This window comes from Staurois parvus, unplaced genomic scaffold (genome assembly GCF_062004578.1).
Source record: "Staurois parvus isolate SC_StPar_1 unplaced genomic scaffold, SC_StPar_1.0 ptg000463l, whole genome shotgun sequence".
NCBI lineage: Eukaryota > Metazoa > Chordata > Amphibia > Anura > Ranidae > Staurois > Staurois parvus.
In genome coordinates, this window is record NW_028318259.1 from 2,165,587 (window position 1) to 2,187,857 (window position 22,271).

Consider the following 22,271-nt stretch of genomic DNA (forward strand, 5'->3'; position numbering starts at 1 on the left):
TTGAGTATTTTTATGATCAAAACGCACCAACTACCTCAGTGCGTTTTCTTATAAGATTTAATTTGATATATCATTCCTTAGCGCTGCACTACTTTTATATAGATTTAACTGAAGGCTTATGGTTTTACCCTTTAGCGTTTTCAGCTGCTTTTACATTTTACATTTCGCTTTAATATTTTATTTATTTTAGGCTCTGCTACATGTGGACTCTGCTGCCCTGAAATCTCATTATTAGGCTATCAGCCTTGCTATATGCTCTTCTGTGAACTACAACCCCTTCAGCTCCTATGTTGTGGGGAAGGTGTTCTGTAATTTCAACCCACTTCCTATCCTAGGGTGACAACCCTGCTCTCATACAGTGCAGTGAGTGAGCGTTGTCACCCCAGGACAGGAAATGTGGTATTGTCAGGATTAGCAGGTAAAAGTCTTAGGATATAAACCTTAAAAAAAGAAACCTAATGTAATCAGCATTAGAAGTCTATGCCACACATCACTCACTCTTCTAACCACCTGAAGACCAAGCCTTTTCTGACACTTTTTGTTCACATGAAAAAAATCTGTATTTTTTGCTAGGAAATTAATTTAAATCCCAATCATTATATATATTTTTTTAAAGCAAACACCCTAGTGAATAAAATGGTGGGTGCTGCAATTTTTTATGTCACATAGTACTCGCACAGCAATTTTTCAAACGCAATTTTAAAAAAAAAAAATACACTTTTTTTTACTTTAACCACTTCCAGTCCGGACACTTTCACCCCCTTCCAGTCCAGGCCAATTTTCAGCTTTCAGCGCTATCACACTTTGAATGACAATTTTCGCGGTCATGCAACACTGTACCCATATGAATTTTTTAGCATTTTTTTGAGACAGATAAAGCTTTATTTTGGTGGTATTTATTCACCGCTGGGATTTTTATTTTTTTGCTATATAAATGAAAAATTCCAAAAATTTTGAAAAAAAGGGTTTTTCTTATAAAATTCTGCAAATAAATAATCTTTCATCATAAATCTTGGCCAAAAGTTATTCCGTTATCTTTTTAGTAAAAAAAAAACCCAAATTAGTTTATAACCAAAAATTATAATTTTTAAACATTTTATTTTCCAGTTTTATTTTATTTTTTATATTATTATTTATGTTATTTTTTTGTACATGCTTTCACCCTACCAGTACAGTGTCACCATGGTGACACTGTACTACTTGTGGGGGGTGATGAAGATTTTTTTTTATTTTTTACACTGATTTCTTTTACACCCATAAAGGCTGTAAAAGCAATCATTTCTCTTTCTCTCTGTCTGCATTATTGCAGCCATTGAGAACTACTGTGTGAGCTCTGATTGGTCACAGCTTGTTACATGGTACAAGGCTGTTGTGAATAGCCCTGTACCATGTGACCTCTGTGATCATTCACAGAGTTCACACGTAGTAAGCAATGAAGTCAGAAGTGACATCTTGCTTACTACTCTGCATGTGATCACTGATTGGCCAATCAGTGATCACATGATCGGAACCTCGCACAGAGGTCCCGTACGACGATCGGAGGACACAGCGGGCTCCCAGGGAGCGCGCACAAGCAGGGGGCAAGAAGGCCCTTTATAAACAGCCACCCGACCCTGCACTGCCACCGTCTGGCTGTTTATATACAACGGCTGGACGGGAGGTGATTAATGCACAAAAACACAAAATAGTGGCCAATTATTTGGTAAAATATAAAATATGATGGTATGCTGAGTAAATAGATACCAAACATGACATGCTTTAAAACTGCGCATGCCCCGTACAATGGCGACAAACTGCATACGTTTTAAATAATCCATAGGCAACGTTTTAAAAGCCTTTACAAGCTACCATTTTATATTTACAGAGGAGGTCTAGTGTTAGAATTACTGCCCTTGATCTGACGTTTGTGGCGATACCTCACATGCATGGCGCAACCGCTGTTTCCATACTGGCACAGGGTCAACGCTCACTAACGCAGATGCACGCGTGTGCGGGGGGGCAAGGGTACTTTTTTTTGTTATTTTGATTTTTTAAATTCTTTTTACACCACATTTCTATTCTGGAGCTGCAAAATATTGCATTTTTGTTCTTGAGTTTGAATACACTTAAAGTTAGGTCACCAGTTCAGGTTTGTTCTCTATGGGACTGGCGCTAGTTCTACACATACATTATATTTCTATGATCAACTATAGTTGTCCTTTTTTTGGACTTTGTGGACATGTGTGGAGATCCACACTTTTCTGGGCATGATGGAAAGGAAGATCGAAGTGTGGGATAATGTATTTCTGAGATTTCCATCTAATTAGATTCTGCTCCCCGTGGGATCCCCTGCAGCCCTCCCCAGCATACAAGATATTCATGCATATACAGTGACATTGATTGTTATACATGACGCACAGTATCATCAACCTCCTGCTGTCTCCTGAAGAACCAGACCGTTGGTCTAAGAAACATGTAGAGTTGTTTTTATGTCTTCTCATCATAGGTCCCTATCTAATGTTTTGGAAAACTATTAATATGAACTATTGTCTGCAAAGGTTCTCATTTATCCAGGTCACGGTATGTCTAGTAGTCAGGGGCGTAGATAAGGGGGATAGGGGGATCCAAAACCTCCCAAGAGCACCAGCGGCTGTCCGGGGCCTGTCCACGGCAGAAGTTCTGGAAGATCTGGCATTTCTGCCAGTACTCTACATGGCCGCAGAAGTACACATAAGCCTCACTCTGGTGCCAGACGGCCTTTATAAGGAGGCTCATCACTTCCTCTAGTTGCTGGATGATCTCTAGCTCCCCGTGCCCTGTTCCTTGTGATTTTGACTTGTGATTTCCTGATACCGACTCGGCTTGCTCCTGGACCTGTCTACTCTGATTTACCCCTGATCTGATATCGGCTTGGCTTATGGATACTCTCTCTCTCGCTCCTCTGTGTATGACCTCGGCTATCCCATCTGACTACGTCCGCTCTGATTCCCACCTGGTACCTGGCAGTAACGGCGCATGCGCCATTTTCCTTATATAAACACTGCAGAGACGTCTGCGGCTGTAAGCTAACCCCCTGTGACTATGTGCAATCGCACGAAACGCATCAGAGAGAGGCTACAGCGGAGTGACGTCATGCCGGCCGGCGCCAAGAGGGCCCCGGCGGCCATCTTGTATATCTACATGGGTCAGTACTTCTCTTGATTTTACTGTTTTTGCTTGGAATAAACACTTCTATCTTAAGGATACTACACTATCCGGCCTCCTCTGTTTTTTGAGCTCCTTTGGGAGCCATTTACATCTGCAGAGCAGCCTTTCCATGTGTGGCAGCATTTCTATACAGTGAGGAGATATCTGACCTGATCCGACCAGACCTATTAGGATCCTTGATGTCCTGTGGTTACCTGTTATATGCACATTTAGATTGCGTATCTGGTGAGTGCGCAATCTTTACACACCTATCACCTTACCCATGGATCCAGCCACTGGATTTTGAAGATCATTTGGGATCTTATGTGCACTTATATTGTGGACTTTGTAGTGTACAACACTCTTTCACGTTATTAGTCACTATTGAGTGGCATTTGTTTTTGCACGTGTCACATATTTATTGTTTATGGCGATTTTAGATGTTTAAGTAAGAACATATTGTCAGGAATGGACTCGCCAATAGTGGTGGGACTCACCTGCCTTGTGGGTTGCAGTACCAGGGCTGGCCAGCGGGTGCTCTCAGCAACCAGAGGCTCATTCCTGCAATCAGCCAAAACACCTGAGGCTGATTGCAGGAGGTGCATATAAGGAATGACCAGGCCTGTGATCTGGGCCTTGGTGTATGTTTCCCATGAGTCCCTGTACCTGGTATCCTGTGTTCCTGCCTTGTTGCTGACCTCTTCTGACCATCTCCTGTTGAACCCCTGGCTTGCCTGACCATCCTTCTGCCTGATCCTCGGTACCGCGCTGCCCGCTACCTGCTGAACCTGGCTTGTGACCCCGACCATTCTCTGCTTGCTCCTCCTGTACCACGCTGCCCGCACGATACCGACCCGGGCCTGTCTGACTACGCTTACTTCACCCGACGATCCATCCATCCCGCACGGATCACCTTTGGTAAGTCTGCCTGCCTCTTCCCATCAGACTCCGTTCCTGCACTCCCCTGCCAGTACTCTCTACCACAGCCGGACGCACTCAGGGGTCGCGACCTGGTACCAGTCTGCACCAAGTCCATCCCCACCATCAGGGGCCCTGGTGAATAGCAGGCTGGTACTTAGACCCCACGCCCTGAGGAAATCCGTGCTGTGGGCTGCTAGAGACACTGCCAGGTGGCACCTGACAGTACCTTACGGCCTGCCTGACCATTCCACCTCTCCAGCCTGACTACGCCCTTGTTCTTGAAGCCTGCTACTTCCCTGTGTCAGTCCACACATTTCTGGTCATACCCGGATCCCTAACACATATTGATACATAACGAATTATTTAGCGCTGCACCTTATTTTACTCTATTACTTTGAAGGTTTTATATGGTACCTTGCAGTGCATAGCTGCTGATTTTATCTTTTAGCGCTCACTTATCTTGCTGTTTTATTATAACAGCAGAATTTCATTTGACCAGATATTCAGAAAAAATAGTTCATCAAAGTATTCAGTGTTAGCATCCTTCTGGTTTGATTTTTCTTGACATAATGGTTGAGAACGATCATAGAAGTGACCCCAACAACTTTTAGAATACTGAAGAAACATTTCAAAAACAAAATTCCATTGGTGTCACTGGTGCATGGCTAGGAAAACTTACCCGAGAAGACACCTATTGAGCAGGAAGTATGAGTATGAAGACAGATGTGAGAGTCTCCTGTAGCACTGGGGTATTGAGAATACATAACACTGATGTCTCCTGGAGAGCACAGGGCTCACAGGTTCTAGAATGTAGGAAGCTTGAGGAACAAGAGACAAACTCTGGAGACACAGGGGGTTTGACAGACAGCAACTGATGCAGACTGTTACGGATCCGCCAGGTGGTGCCTCTGGCAGCCCACTAGACGGAATCACCCGGAGCGTGGAGTCTAAGTCCCGGTCTGCGTTTTCACCAGGGCCCCTGATAGTGGGGATGGACTTGGAGCAGAACCAGGACCAGGTCACGACCTCCGAGCAATACCACCAGTGGCAGAGGGAATCTCCGGGGATGAGTGTAAACCAGAAGAGAGCCAGATGTGAGGAGGCCGGCAGGACCAGGCAGGATAAACAGGCGGCTGTCACCGTGGGGGATGGCGAGGTACCGAGATGGCAGGCAGAGAGTGGTCAGGTCACACGCAGGGTCAGTATCGTAGTCAGTCCGCAGAATGGTCAAACAAGCCAGGGGTCGGGATAGGAGAAGGCAGCGTAGTCCGGGGCAATCCGGGTCAAACTCAGGAGAAGGAAGCGTAGTCAAGCAATCCGGGTCAGAGCTGGAGCAGGCAGAGAGGTCAAACAATCCGGGTCAATAATCACAGGGCACAGGAAACTCAGGTAACAGGTCAGACCTTGCGGCAACTTGTGACAGTGCAGGGCATCTTTAAATATCGCGCCCTGCACGGTCATTGGCCGCCCAGGACGTGCCCCCGGGCTGTCATTGGCCGCCCAAGGTGCGCCCGCGGCTCCTACTGCGCATGCGCGGAATCCTGTCAGCCGCGGCCCGCCAGGACCTGGTGCTTGTGACCCGGCGCGAGCCGCCGCTAGTGCGCGTGCGCCGGGGAAGGCGTCGCGGAGGTCCCTGACACAGGCAGTATACTGATGTGATATCCAGTAATCATCAGCTCCATCTAGTGGCCATGATGTGGTAAATTCTTGATTCACTCCATTCTTTATGAATGACTATCATTCATCCTGGAGAGAAAATAGCCTAGTAACATTCAATCTGTCTCTGATTTGCACAGAATGAGTGAAGAAGCAGTTTCAAAGGACAATTAGCTCTGCAGCCCTATTGAATCTAGTCTAATCCTGCAACGGTGATATTTTTAAAGGTGAAAGTGGAAATTGAGACCTTTAAATGTGTGCAGTGCATCCAGAAAGTATTCACAGCGCTTAACTTTTGCCACATTTTGTTATGTTACAGCCTTATTCCAAAATGGATTAAATTCTTTTTTTTCTTCTACATTCTATAAACAATACCCCATAATGACAACAGGAAAGAAGTTTGTTTTGAAATCTTTGTAATTTATTAAAAATAAAAAAATAAAAAAAACCCGCATGTACATAAGTATTCCCAGCCTTTACTCAATCCTTTGTTGAAGCCCCTTTAGCACCAATTCCAGCCTCAAGTCGTTCTGAGTATGATGCTACAAGCTTGGCACACCTAGTTTTGGGCAATTTCTCCCATTCTTCTTTGCAGTACCTCTCAAGCTCCATCAGGTTGGATGGGGAGCTTCGGTGCACAGCCATTTTCAGATCTCTCCAGAGATGTTCAATCGGGTTCAAGTCTGGGCTCTGGCTGGGCCACCCCAGGACATTCACAGAGTTGGCCCGTAGCCACTCCTTTGTTATGTGGGCTGTGTGCTTAGGATCGTTGTCCTGTTGAAAGATGAACCGTCACCCAGTCTAAGATCCTGGAACAGGTTGTCATGAAGGATGTCTCTATACATTGCTGCATTCATCTTTCCTTTAATCTTTACTAGTCTCCCAGTTCCTACCGCTGAAAAACATCCCCACAGCATGATACCGCCACCACCATGCTTCACTGTAGGGATGACATTGGCCAGGTGGTGAACAGTGACTGGTTTCCTCCAGACATGATGCTTGGCATTCCAGGCCAAAGAGTTCAATCTTTGTTTCCATCAGACCAGTTTTGTTTCTCATGGTTTGAGAGTCCCTCAGGTGCCTTTTGGTCCACTCCAGGTGGGCTGCCATTTGCCTTTACTGAGGAGTGTCTTCCGTCTGGCCACTCTACCATACAGGCCTGATTGGTGGAGTGCTGCAGAGGTGGTTGTTCATCTGGAAGGTTCTCCTTTCTCCACAGAGGAATGCTGGAGCTCTTTCAGAGTGACCATCGGGTGCTTGGTTATCTCCCTGGCTAAGGCCCTTCTCCCTCGATTGCTTATTTTGTCTGGGTGGTCCACTCTCGGAAGATTCCTGGTGGTTCCAAACTTCTTCCATTTACGCATGATGGAGGCCACTGTGCTCATTGGGACCTTCAATGCTGCAGAAATGTTTCTGTACCCTTCCCCAAATCTGCACCTTGATACAATCCTATCTTGGAGGTCTACAGACAATTCCTTGGACTTCATGGCTTGCTTTGTGCTCTGACACGCACTGTTACCTGTGGGACCTTCTATAGACAGGTTTATGCCTTTCCTAATCATGTCCAATCCACTGAATTTCCCGCAGGTGGACTCCAATCAAGTTGTGGAAACATTTCAAAGATGATCAGTGGGAACAGGATGCACCAGAGCTTAATTTTGACTGTCATGGCAAAGGCTGTGAATACTTACAGTATGTACATGTGGAGTTTTTTTTTTTTTTTTTTTTTTTTAATAAAGTGCAAAGATTTCAATACAAATCTTTCACGTTGTCATTATGGGGTATTGCTTGTGGAATGCTGAGGAAAAAAATGAATTTAATCCATTTTGGAATATGGCTGTAACATAACAAAATGTGGCAAAACGTAAGTGCTGGGAACACTTTCTGGATGCACTGTATAGGAAACACAGCTCAGGGCTCCTGTTTTTCACTGATTTACCCTAGGTTAAAATCTGTGTGGGTGGTGCCGCTGCGGATCCGCACAAAAATCCGTGCAGCCGCACCACCCGCACAGACAAATGTGGACCCGCTGGCGGGTGCCATTAATTCTAATGGCACGCCGCCAGCACTGGAAAACGCAACCATACTGGGAACAGAGGTTCCCGTGCGGGCTGCGTTTTCCAAAGTAGTGCAGGAACTTCTTTCCCTGTGTGTCACGGGCACGAGAGTCCATTCAAATGAATGGGCTCTCATGCCCGTGCAAAACGCGGCCTGCACAGTTGCATAGATGTGAACCTGGGGTAAAATCGGAATTGATTTAAAATGGAAAATACTGCATTTGTCCACTAGATGGTGCTAAGTATCATAGGAAACTCTTGTGATACTTAGCACCATCTAGTGGCCAAATGCAGTACTTTCGATTTTGAATCTAAGAAAAACTTTCAACTTGGAAATAGGAACACAGGAAAAAGTCTAATGACATTCATTTTTTGCCCAATTCGCAGAGAACAAATGTACATGGACTTTTTTATCGGGCAAACTGCATTTTTTTTTAAATAAATACATCCTATAAATTTCTGCTGAGAGATCTCACTGCTGGAATCCCCGAGAGATAAAAGAAGCGAGGGCATGGTGTGCACGTTACCTTCGAACAGTTCTAAAATTCAATTTGTAGTGGACTGACCCTTTAAGGAATGGCAGAGCAGTTAAATGGAATGGCTTTATAAAGCCCCGTACAGAGCAGTAACTGAAGCCATTTCCAAAAATCGGTTTTCCTTCTATTATTTACGCAGCGTGAGCTTCAAATTCCCCTGAATCTTTTCACTGCTGGAAACAGCCAGCAGAAAGTACAGATAATAAAGGAGTTATTTCTTGCGTTCGATGGCGGGTTTTTATTGCTTGCCTATTAAAGGTAACGCTACGGGCTCTGACGGTAGGGCTCTGTACCAATAAAACAAGTAATGATGTAAAGCGCAGCTAACGAGTGGGCTTCTAGTTGTTGCAGAACTACCAGTGCCAGCATGCCTTGATCGATTTCAAAAATCTGTTGCAAAACCACCGTAAGCAGAAAGCCCAGCCTTGGGGAAGCTGAAACTAGGGGCAAATAAAAATCTGGGAGTTCTGGTCTACTGGTCCCCAGTAGAATTCAATGGTTCTTCTTTCCAACAGGACCAAGTAATGACATAGGAATTGGCAGGGGGTACCATTGAGTGCAACACAACAAACACTTTACTCCTGCGCTAGGAAAGGATTCAGTAGACCCAATAGGAATGTTCTGGAATTTTCTGGAATATGCACTGCTTGCTGCCCTCAACAGACCGGGGTGGTCCGAGTACACTGGATACAAATGGAGAAACAGAAATAGCCTTCCTTACCTGATTTCTTTGCTGCCTAGAGTTCTCTGCAATACTACTCTGGTCATCTTTAACTATGATTTGATACCATTAACGTCATGGTGCTTTAAAGGGATAATTCTGGGAGTGTTGGTCTCATGGTCCTCAGCTGCACTCAATGGTACCAGAAAAAGGGCGCACCGACCTAGTGCATTATCGTTTAAAATAATTTATTATTGTCGCTCCACTTCCTTAAACTGAATCTCTCCAAAACCGAGTTTCTTGTCTCCTCCCCCCCAGCCCGGACACCACCCCCCATTGACTTCTCCATCACGTCCAACAACGCCAATATCAAACCCGCCCCGCAGGCCAGAGTACTTGGTGTCATTCTGGACTCCAACCTATCCTTCCAGCCCCAAGTCCAATCTTTAACAAACTCGTGCAGACTCCACCTCCGCAACATCGCCAAAATCTGCACGTTCCTAACCCCAGAAACCACTAAACAGCTCATCCACTCCCTCATCATATCACGACTACTGCAACTCCCTCCTCACTGGCCTGCCTCGCCGCTGGCTATCCCCGCTTCAGTCCATCCTGAATACGGCTGCCAGACTCATTCACCTTTCCAACCGCTCCGTCTCCGCCACCCCCCTCTGCCAATCCCTCCACTGGCTTCCGATTGCGCAACGGATCAAATTCAAAATCCTAACACTGACGTACAAAGCCATCCACCATACTGTCCCGAACTACATCACTGACCTAATATCCAAGTACCACCCAACACGCACACTCCGCTCCTCACAAGACCTCCTTCTCTCTAGTTCCCTGGTCTCCTCCTCCCATGCCTGCCTCCAGGACTTCTCCAGGGTGTCACCCATCCTCTGGAACTCCCTGCCCCAACCCATCAGATTATCACCTACTCTCCTCTCCTTTAGGCGCACCCTGAAAACCCACCTCTTCAGGGAAGAAGCCTACCCCACCCCCTGCTAACTTGATCGACCTCCTCCACTCTTCCTACCACTCCATCCCCCACAGCTATCTCCTCCTGTGCCACCATTCCCTCCCTCTTAGATTGTAAGCTCGAAAGAGCAGGGCCCTCGATCCCCTCATGTTTTGCATTGTATTGGTATTGTTCTGTCACATGTTCTGTCCCCCTTTGTAACGTACAGCGCTGAGCGAACCATTGGCACTTTATAAATACTGTATAATAATAATAATTAAAGAAACAAAAATAGGTATCATACTCACAATGGACATAATAACACAGGCATGTCAAACTGAACAAGACGTATGATCCAAACAACATCTGAGTCCATACGATGGAACCCTGGATGACCAACTGGCTAACGCGTTTCGAGGACATAACACAGGGCTCTGAGGAAGAGGTTGTGTCCTCGAAACGCATTAGCCAGTTGGTCATCCAGGGTTCCATCGTATGGACTCAGATGTTGTTTGGATCATACGTCTTGTTCAGTTTGACATGCCTGTGTTATTATGTCCATTGTGAGTATGATACCTATTTTTGTTTCTTTAATAAATTATTTTAAACGATAATGCACTAGGTCGGTGCGCCCTTTTTCTGGTACCATTGAGTGCAGCTGGTGACCATGAGACCAACACTCCCAGAATTATCCCTTTAAAGCACCATGACGTTAATGGTATCAAATCATAGTTACAGATGACCAGAGTAGTATTGCAGAGAACTCTAGGCAGCAAAGAAATCAGGTAAGGAAAGCTGGTGCTACCCTTTTCGTCAATTCTGAAAATATTTGTATACTTTAAAGATATGATATCCTGTCTTTCAAACTGATTAAAACAGAACTCCAGCCAAAAATAGGATAAAAATGAATAGCCCAATAAAAGGTAAAATGACAGAATTAGCTTTTGCTGCAATATTCAGCTTCAGCTCAGATATTTCCCCTTGTAGTGCTTTTTTCTGCCACTAGATGGCCTTAGTCTGATGGCCAGCATCATTCAAACCACTGCCTCAGGGCCCAGGTCATCCCGGACAAGCCCCCATCGTGTGACTGGACAGTGAAAGGTGAAGCAGCACAGTGATTATTATTATTATACAGTATTTATATAGCACCAACAGTTTGCTGAGCGCTGTACACAGGGGCGGACTGACCATTTGGAAACCATTTGGCCCGAGGGCCCGGAGTCAGTAGGGGGCCCCATGAGATGCCCCTGGTACCTTTTTCATAGGCTTTTTTTAGTTTGGGCAATGACACAGGGGCCCCATGATCCCCTATTGCCCGGGGGCCCCGTGAGTTGTCAGTCCGCCCCTGGCTGTACATTACAATGGGAGACAGTACACGAGACAGTACAGTAACAATACAATATAATACACGAGGGGTTCGAGGGCCCTGCTCTTTGGAGCTTACAATCGATGAGGTCATCTCATTGTCACACTGCTCTCTCCTCTTATCAGTATGCTTCTTGTCAGCACATGTGCTGATTGGCTCTTTTTCCTGCTTCTTCCTCTCACACTCCAGCCCTGCTGTAAAGGGACGGCAAGAGGCTGATACCAGGTCACATTCAGGTACTTACACTGCTTGCATTAATAAATGCATGACAACAGAGCTGCCGTTTTATACATCAGTGGTTCATATAGTAAACTTGGTGTAGTTATTCCCCCTGAGGTCATCACAGAGGACAAGGGGGCACTTTTTAGGTCTGGAGGAAAAGAGATTTAATCTCCAAACACAGAAAGGTTTCTTCACAGTAATAGCTGGGAAAATGTGGAATAGACTCCCTCAAGAGTTGGTTGTGGCCAGCTCCGTGGATTGCTTCAAAAAAGTCCTGGATTGTTTCTTGGATACACAGAATATAACTGGATATAACATTTATAGGTAAAGTAGATCCAGGGAATATCCGATTGCCTCTCGGGGGATCAGGAAGGAATTTTTTCCCTGTAGCAGAAAATTGGATCGCGCTTTGCTGGTTTTTTTTCCTTCGTCTGGATCAACTGTGGCTGTAGGATTATAACTTTTTTTTTTAATGGTTGAACATGATGGACTCTCGTCTTTTTTCAGCCAGACTAACTATGTAACTATGTAACAGAGCTGCCTTTTATATCTGCCTGGAGTTTAGCTTTAGCTCTGTCTACCCAAACTAGTAATTCTTCCGACATATCAGTGTGGGCTACTGATCTGAGAACATGGTTGCTGTACAGAGGTTAAGCAAGACTTTGATGTCATAGAAATGTCCGGAGCCACAGAATGGAACCTGAGACTTTTACACCTAATGTGACCATAGCTTGTCCTTGCTGAGGTGACAACTCAACTCTGCAAACAACATGAAGGACACTGCACTGTTGACACTCAATCAGGAGAAGGAGTGCCATCTGGTGGAGAAGAGAACCTTCAGAGAGGACCAGCTCTGTATTAAAGATGAGTAGTGTAGCTAAAGCAGCTGATTTATTTTTTAGCCAATTTATTTTTAATAATTAAAAAAGAAGAAAAGAATTGAGTTCTGTTTTAAATCCTGATGTGCTTTAGAAGCAAGTCAGACAGAACCCACCTCATTTCCTGGCTCAGGAGGACCTCTAGCATCATCTAGTCTAGGGTGTCTCCAAACTTTTCAGTAGGAGAGATACATATAGTTTTTGAATATTTAGAGAGCTCCGATCTGGACCCTGATGTAAGGGGGACTCTGATTTGGACCCTGATGTAAGGGGGGGGGGGGGTCTGATTTGGACCTTGATGTAAGGGGGGACTCTGATTAGGAGCCTGATGAAGGGGGGGGGGACTCTGATTTGGACCCTGATGTACAGGGGGACTCTGATTTGGACCCTGGTGTAAGGTTTGACTCTGATAGGCACTCTCATGTAAGGAGGGACTCTGATGGGGACCTCTCATGTAAGGGGGAATGCTAATGGGACTCTGATGTAAGGGGGGCTCTGATTTGGACCCTGATGTAAGGGGGGACTCTGATTTGGACCCTGATGTACAGGGGGACTCAGATTTGGACCCTGATGTAAGGGGGGACTCCGATAGGCACTCTCATGTAAGGAGGGACTCTGATGGGGACCTCTCATGTAAGGGAGAATGCTAATGGGACTCTGATGCAAGGGGGGCTCTGATGTAAAGAAGACTTACATGACTGGTTGTTAAGACACCCAGAGGTGTATTTTGGTTTTGTGCTGCCCTAGGCAAGACTAAAATCAGGCGCCGTACCCTCCCATCTAAATTTGTCCAGCCCCTTCCTGTTTTAGATCCACCTGTTCAGGACAGGAGGGGGGCAGCGTGTCAGGGAAGGGAGGGGGGCATGACAAGAGGAAGGCAGAGTGATGGGGGGGGCAGCGGGACAGGTGGAGGGCCGCAGGACAGGAGGGGGCAACGGGACAGGAGGGGGGCAGCGTGACAGGAGGGGTGCAGTGGGAGAGGAGGGGGGACAGCAGGACAGGAGTGGGGAGCAGCGGAAAGGGAGGGGTACAGCTTGACAGGTGGGAGACAGCAGGATGGGTGGAGGGCAGTTGGGTAGAGGGCAGTGTGACAGGGAGGGGCAGCATGACGAGTGGGGGGCACTGTGACGGGGAGAGGGCAACATGACAGGTGGGGGACAGCATGATGGGTGGGAGCAGGATGGATCGGGGCAGTGTGACGGGTGAGGGGCAGCGTGGTCGGGAGGGTCAGCGGGACAGGTGGGCGGCAGCATGACAGGCGTGGGGAAGCACCAGTCCTCCAAGCACTTACCTGTCCAGGAGCGGCTCCTCCGGATGGTGCCAGGATCGATAGCTGAGCCTGTGTCCCATCTCTACCAGGATCTCCGGTGGCAGCTGCAACAAAGAACGGAGGGCTCCTTCACCCTGACCTCCTCCTCTTCTTCTTCCTCCTCCACAGTCCCTCCACTGGCACCTCCTAGCTTCACCCACCCTGCACAGCCCAACGCACACTGACAGCAGGCCCCAGCCCCGCAGATCCTTGGATCCACCTTCCACTCCACGCTCTTCTGCAGCCGGTCCCCTGGCCCCTGGTTGTGTGCTGGGTTGGGTCGACTCAGCTGTCCCCACCACCACCTGATGGTGGCCCTGCCGCTGACATCCACAGTGTCCCTTCTGCGTGGGGGCGGCGCCGCCCCCCCTGTAAAATGCCACCCAAGGCAGAAGCCTTGTTTGCCTCACGGAAGATACACCTCTGAGGAAACCAGCAGTCCTAGCAACCAACTGGAGTACAATGACAGTGCAGACAAGGAACCTGTGCTGAAGGGGGGAGTTGTAGATGTTGGGGAGAAACAGAGAACGCAGGCTGGCCTGAAACCTGTGAGAGAGGCCAATGACCCTAGCTGTGGGCCGGATAAAACTTTCCAATGGGCCAGATCAGGGGCGGACTGACAACTCATGGGGCCAAACTAGCAATAGGAGATCATGGGGCCCCTGTGTCCTTGCCCAAACTCAAAAAAGCCTATGAAAAAGGTACCAGGGGCATCTCATGGGGCCCCCTACTGACCCCGGGCCCTCGGGCAGTGCACGAGTTTCCAAATTGTCATTCCGCCCCTGGGCCAGATTTGGCCCATGGGCCATAGTTTGGAGACTCCTGATCTAGTCCATTCCTCCCCAGCTGGACTTTCCCTGGCCTGTCCCTTTCATTCATTGAATTTCAGTTCTTTCAGTCATGAAGGCTCAGCATCCCATGTGTTTGTTATAACAGACTTCTTGTTATCAGGAAGCTATGTAGAGCCCCCTCCTGGCCCCTCCCTCCAGCCATGATCTGCCTGCATTGCAAAGAAAAGCACAGGGACCCAGTGATGATGTCGCTGGGTCTAACATTAGGTATGTAATAAAAACAGGCTTTATTTAAAAGTCACATTTGAATGTTGATGAGGGGGGACAGGAAGGCAAAATATAGGCAGATTAGACTTTACAGGTGCCCTTTGGTGCACCCCAGCAACCTTTGCTTGAGATGAAAAAAACAGACTGCAGCAATTTGTAAGTATTTATGGATAGCAGATTAGCACAAGTGAAATTGCTTGGTAAAGGTTGCAACTCTTATGATTGCCATCGGCGGGGAGATGTGCAAACAAGTTGAAAAATGGGTGATTGGCTAATGGTAGAGCAGAGAGTTCCCAACGTGTTGGAAAAGCTCTGTGTGCAATAATGAGCGCCAATGACAGCTGGAATTGCTGCGCTGCTAACCATTTACACGGTCAGTAATGACAGGCACTGTTCACGTCGGCTTCATCATGCTGACATGGTCATCCTTAGGCTTCAGGAGAACTATAGGGGTCACATTTTATTTATGGTTATCCCTCATTTTACACCGAGGTTTTGGAAAGTAAGGGGTTATTCCAACCTCCACCTCCCTTCGCCTCTGACGCACCATGGGAGCAGCTTGCCTGTGTGTCCGATACATGCTCTATCACCATAGCAACATGCCACGCGAGTGCGGCCACTAACAGCTCCCCGCTGCAGAGCTGAATAGGGGCTATAATAGGGACTGAGGCAGGAGGCACCAAAATTATTAACTGCCAGCCGAGGGAACAGACCGAACACAGTGATCAACAACCTGTCACTCACACGGCTCTCCTGGGTCCAATGCTGTGTTATAGCTTCCTTCTCTCTACAGTACAAAGAGGGACCGACTCATATCCCTCTGTCTATATCCACCATAGCCCCCTTCTGTCTGTATCACCCTGCAGGAGGAAGACAGACTCATAGCCCCCTTCTGTCTGTATCACCCTGCAGGAGGAAGACAGACTCATAGCCCCCTTCTGTCTGTATCACCCTGCAGGAGGAGGACAGACTCATAGCTCCCTTCTGTCTGTATCACCCTGCAGGAGGAGGACAGACTCATAGCCCCCTTCTGTCTGTATCACCCTGCAGGAGGAGGACAGACTCATAGCTCCCTTCTGTCTGTATCACCCTGCAGGAGGAGGACAGATTCATAGCCCCCTTCTGTCTGTATCACCCTGCAGGAGGAGGACAGACTCATAGCTCCCTTCTGTCTGTACCCTGCAGGAGGAAGACAGACTCATAGCCCCCTTCTGCCTGTATCACCCTGCAGGAGGAGGACAGACTCATAGCCCCCTTCTGTCTGTATCACCCTGCAGGAGGAGGACAGACTCATAGCCCCCTTCTGTCTGTATCACCCTGCAGGAGGAGAACAGACTCATAGCCCCCTTCTGTTTGTACCCTGCAGGAGGAAGACAGACTCATAGCTCCCTTCTGTCTGTACCCTGCAGGAGGAAGACAGACTCATAGCCCCCTTCTACCTGTATCACCCTGCAGGAGGAGGACAGACTCATAGCCCCCTTCTGTCTGTATCACCCTGCAGGAGGAGGACAGACTCATAGCTCCCTTCTGTCTGTATCACCCTGCAGGAGGAGGACAGATTCATAGCCCCCTTCTGTCTGTATCACCCTGCAGGAGGAGGACAGACTCATAGCTCCCTTCTGTCTGTACCCTGCAGGAGGAAGACAGACTCATAGCCCCCTTCTGCCTGTATCACCCTGCAGGAGGAGGACAGACTCATAGCCCCCTTCTGTCTGTATCACCCTGCAGGAGGAGGACAGACTCATAGCCCCCTTCTGTCTGTATCACCCTGCAGGAGGAGAACAGACTCATAGCTCCCTTCTGTCTGTATCACCCTGCAGGAGGAGGACAGACTCATAGCCCCCTTCTGTCTGTATCATCCTGCAGGAGGAGGACAGACTCATAGTCTTCATCTTTCTGTGAAGACAGAGCAGTGACCTCTTAACTGCGGACCATGGGTTGAATGCAGCCCTTTGCTGGCCATTATTCAGCCTTTGGGGGACTATTCCTACCACTAATACAAGGTACTATTCCTCCCACTGACACAAACAATGGGACATTATTTCTCCCACTGACACCAACGATGAGGCACCATTCCTTGCACTGACACCAACATTAGGGCACCAATCCTCCGACTGACACCACCAATGGGGCACTATTTTTTCCACTGACAGCAACAATGAGGCACCACTCCCCCCACTGACACAAACAGTAGGATACTATTCCTCTCACTGATACCAACAATGGGGCACCAATCCTTCCACTGACACCAGCACTGAGGTACCATTCATTCCACTGACACCAACATTGAAGCACCATTCCTTCCACTGACACCAATATTGAGGCACCATTCCTCCAACTAACACCAACAATGTAGCACAGTGGTTCTCAACCTTCCTAATGCCGCGACCCTTTAATACAGTTCCTCATGTTGTGGTGACCCCCAACCATAAAATTATTTTCGTCATTTTACCTCCAATACTGCTGCTTTCTACACAGTAGCTGCTCTTTACACGTGTGACTGGTCCACATAAGTACATTATGGCACCTGTCACATACACCTGTATTTGTATGGGGTGTATGTGGTGGGGTTGGAGCGATGATGTCATCACGCCGGGTACTCGGATGTGGGCGTATCTGCATGTGGGCGGACCCGCCTGGAGACGGATAGAGGAGCGGTGTCTCGGTTCCTAAGACCATCGAAAATATGTGTTTTCCGGTGGTCTTTAGCGACCCCTGTGAAAGGGTCGTTCGACCCCCAAAGGGGTCGTGACCCAAAGGTTAAGAACCGCTGATGTAGCACTATTCCTTGCAATAACACCAACACTGAGACACCATTCCTGACACCAACAATGGGGCACTATTACTTCCATTGACACCAGCATTGAGGCACCATTCTTTTCACTGACTCCAACAGTGGGGCACTATTCCTCCCACTGGCACCAACACTGAGACATCATTCCTTCCACTGACATCAACAATGGGCACCATTCCTTCCACTGACACCAATGATGAAGCACCATTCCTTCCACTGACACCAATGATGAAGCACCATTCCTTCCACTGACACCAATGATTAAGCACCATTCCTTCCACTGACACCAATGATGAAGCACCATTCCTTCCACTGACACCAATGATGAAGCACCATTCCTTCCACTGACACCAATGATGAAGCACCATTCCATCCACTGACACCAATGATGAAGCACCATTCCATCCACTGACACCAATGATGAAGCACCATTTCTTCCACTGACACCAATGATGAAGCACCATTCCTTCCACTGACACCAATGATGAAGCACCATTCCTTCCACTCTTCCCCTGACACCAACGATAGAACACAATTTCTCCCACTAATACCAGCAATGGGGCATTATTTCTCCTCTTATTGACCACAGGCACTATGTAATTTTCTTACTCCCACTGACAACCAAACCCGAAGAAATGTTTACTCCCACTCAGGGGCGGACTGACAACTCATGGGGCCCCCGGGCAATAGGGGATCATGGGGCCCCTGTGTCTTTGCCCAAACTCAAAAAAGCCTATGAAAGGTACTAGGGACATCTCATGGGGCCCCCCACTGACCCCGGGCCCTCGGGCAGTGCCCGAGTTTCCAAATGGTTAGTCCGCCCCTGCTCCCACTGACACTGTGGTGTTTTCTACTGCCAATGGCCACAGTCCGGCTCCCTTAAACTCTGAGAGACAGTAAACAGCAAACGTTTGGAGACTCCTGACATAGAGAAGGACAGCTCTAACATAAGTTCAAGAATGAATATACAGGTCACATTCATACCTCCAGTAGATCTTTGCAGCGTTGTATGAAGGCATCTACTTGTGCAAAAATACTTGTTTGATCCAAAATCCATCCGACGTTGGAAAACCTTTAAAAAAAGTGAAATAAAGGTGAGAAGGACTGACTGACTGACTGCACAGCGTTGTCTTCCTTATCGCACAGAGAAAGGTCCAAGCTGGTGGATGGCACTCTGAAACATAATATGATCAAGAACATTGGCAAGGAGTTTACCTTCCTGTTATAACTGGTTGATGTCGGCACATTTACTGCAAATTACTGCAATACTACACAATTTTGTAGTGTATAAAGTATCGGATCAGAACATCACAATGTTTTATGGAAACAAGTGATTTCGGCAGAGGTGAAAATAATCCATCCAATGTACAATAAACAATAAATCACTCGGCAATTCCTTAAATAAGTATGAACTAAATACAAACTCCCCTAAGAAAAGTCACACTTTCACCCTTGAAAGCAAAAATAAATGCCAAAATCTTTTTTCTTTAAGAAACTCAGACCCCTAAACCAAAATTAACAAACAATAAAATAAATAAATATATAGTCCAAGAAATTAGTGTCCAAAAATTAATATCCAAATAAGAATTGTCCACCAAAATATTCCAATCCAGTGAATCCAACTTTATTCCTCCATTCCAGACCACGTGATACCCTCATGGAGGAATACCAAGCTGATCAGGATGTAAACAGCAGTCACTCCCAAGCTTCCATCCACCGAACATATAGCACCTTCAACTTCCCAGATTACTCATGAGGTAAAAGAAGAATAAATTTGGGGATAGTAAATAACAGCATCACATATTCAGACCAGTCTCATGGCTCAAACACACGTTTTTCCAGTTCTCAAAATGGCCGTGCCGCCACTTCCGGTTTGGCGTATTACGTCAGACATCACGTCCCCTGACGTGTTTCGTCACTGCCGGACTTCTTCAGAAGAAGTCCGGAAGTGACAAAACGCGGAATAAAGTTGGATTCACCGGATTGGAATATTTTGGTGGATGATTCTTATTTGGATATTAATTTTTGGACACTAATTTCTTGGACTATATATTTATTTTATTTTATTGTTTGTTAATTTTGGTTTAGGGGTCTGAGTTTCTTAAAGAGAAAAGGTTTTGGCATTTAATCCATCCAATGTGTTCTGAATAAGCCCTAGAACTATTCTTATACTACTAGTCGTGTTTATCATCCAGCTTTCTAGGATACGTTATGTGTGGATGGAAACCTTAAAGTATAACTGAAGACAAAACTTTATTTTTAGTTTTGGAAAGAGTGGAGAGGGATTAGAACCCCTGTCAGTTTTTAATGCACTCTGTGCCCCACGTTTCTGTTTACCATTATCATTGAAAGTGAAAGTAAAAGAAAATCCTACATTTTGGGTTGCCCTCAAAAAAGTAATAGAGGAGCATTCTTCCAATGTGGACACTGGTTCTGGTGACCTGGGGGCCCTAAAGAAAGGTCTTCATTTGCAGGAATTTACACTCACTTCTTGTTTGGCTATGGAAAAGGAAGTGAAGGGAAATCTCCAAAATGGGACACAGGTGGCGAAAAAAAAAAGTCTGAAGGGTTACAGCCAAAGTGAAAAAGAAAATTGTCTATAGTTCTACTTAAATGCCATGCTCTTGTCTGGGTGACCAGAGTCCCACTGAAATTAGTTGTAGTGGTCAAGTAGGGGTGGCTCCGTTCAGTAAATAACTGATACCAGTTTAGCTGACTGCATTCCTTTCAAAGACTACCAATGTACAAGGCAAACCTCCCACTGACCACAAACGTAGCAGGGCATGACACAAACTAACAATGTAAGTAACACTGCAATGACAGCAACGTAAAGGTCATTCCTCCTTCAGCCATTCTTCATCCCACTGACCACAAATGTAAGGGGCATTCTTTCTCCAACCAACACCAATGTAAGGGGCATTCTTTTTCCATCCAACTCCAATGTAAGGGGTATTCTTTCTCCAACCAACACCAATGTAAGGGGCATTCTTTCTCCAACCAACACCAATGTAAGGGGCATTCTTTTTCCATCCAACACCAATGTAAGGGGCATTCTTTCTCCAACCAACACCAATGTAAGGGGCATTCTTTTTCCAACAACATCAATGTAAGGGGCATTCTTTTTCCAACAACATCAATGTAAGGAGCATTCTTCTCCAACCAACACCAATGTAAGGAGCATTTTTTCCTCCAACCAACACCAATGTAAGGGGTATTCTTTCTCCAACCAACACCAATGTAAGGGGCATTCTTTCTCCAACCAACACCAATGTAAGGGGCATTCTTTCTCCAACCAACACCAATGTAAGGGGCATTTTTTCTCCAACCAACACCAATGTAAGGGGCATTCTTTTTCCAACCATCATCAATGTAAGGAGAATTATTTCTCCAACCAACACCAATGTGAGGGGCATTCTTTCTCGAACCAACACCAATGTAAGGGGCATTCTTTCTCCAACCAACTCCAATGTAAGGGGCATTCTTTCTCCAGCCAACACCAATGTAAGGGGCATTCTTTCTCCAACCAACTCCAATGTAAGGGGCATTCTTTCTCCAGCCAACACCAATGTAAGGGTCATTTTCTCCAACCAACACCAATGTAAGGAAAATTCTTTCTTCAACCATCATCAATGTAAGGAAAATTCTTTCTCCAACCAACACCAATGTAAGGGGCATTCACTCCATTCCACCAACTACCAATGTAAGGCATGGTTCACACTCCAAAGTCACGTGATCTTCAGTGCGACTTTGAAATCAGACTTTGATGTGACTTTGATACGACTTTTACACTTTCTGGCACTGAAGCCGTATTAAAGTTGCATCAAAGTATTACAGAAATTTTTTCTGAAGTCGCATAGAGTTACATGGCATTTCACATGTCCTGGGACTTTGGGTCTCACAAGTCAGATACTAAGTCACAAGAGTGTGAACCGAGCCTAAGGAACATTCTTCCTCCAACTGACTACCAAGAAGAATTCCTCCCATTGTCCACCAATGAAAGGGGGCATTCTTTTTCTCACTGTCCACCAATAAAAGGGGACATTTTCCTTCCACTGACCACCAAAGTAAGGAGCCATTCTTCTACCCATTGACCACCAATGTAAGAGGACACCTTCCCACTGATCACCATTGTAAGAGGATGTTTTCGCACTAAACACCAGTTTAAGAGAGCAATACACTGAATTAAGGGGGAGTGTCAGGAATGGACTTGCCAATGGTGGTGGGACTCACCTGCCTTGTGGGCTGCAGTACCAGGGCTGGCCAGCGGGTGCTCTCAGCAACCAGAAGCTCACTCCTGCAGTCAGCCATCACCTGAGGCTGATTGCAGGAAGTGTATTTAAGGAATGGCCAGAACTGCAGTCAGTGCCTTGGTGTATGTTTCCCATGAGCCCCTGTACCTGGTATCCTGTGTTCCTGCCTATCTGCCTAGTTGCTGACCCTGCTTTGATCCTGACCTCTGCTGACCGTCTCCTGTTGAACCCCTGGCTTGCCTGACCAGCCTTTTGCCTGATCCTCTCTACCGCGCTGCCTGTGAGTTACTGAACCCGGCTTGTGACCCTGACTATTCTCTTCCTGCTTCTCCGGTACCTCACTGCCCGCACGTTGCTGACCTGGCCTGCCTGACTACGCCTGACGCTACCCAGACAATCCATCCATCCTGCACGGATCCAGTCACTACTGTGCAAACCTG

At 46.8% G+C, this 22,271-nt stretch overlaps 1 protein-coding gene across 1 annotated transcript in view; it reads right to left on the reverse strand.

Moving 5' to 3' along the window:
- Window positions 1–22,271, reverse strand: part of DNAH2 (dynein axonemal heavy chain 2) — a 426,940-nt gene that overhangs the window by 298,025 nt on the left and 106,644 nt on the right. The window contains exon 10 of the mRNA XM_089688974.1: window positions 18,566–18,653. Coding sequence (XP_089545100.1) covers window positions 18,566–18,653 — 88 coding nt within the window. The remainder of the gene's footprint in view (window positions 1–18,565; window positions 18,654–22,271) is intronic.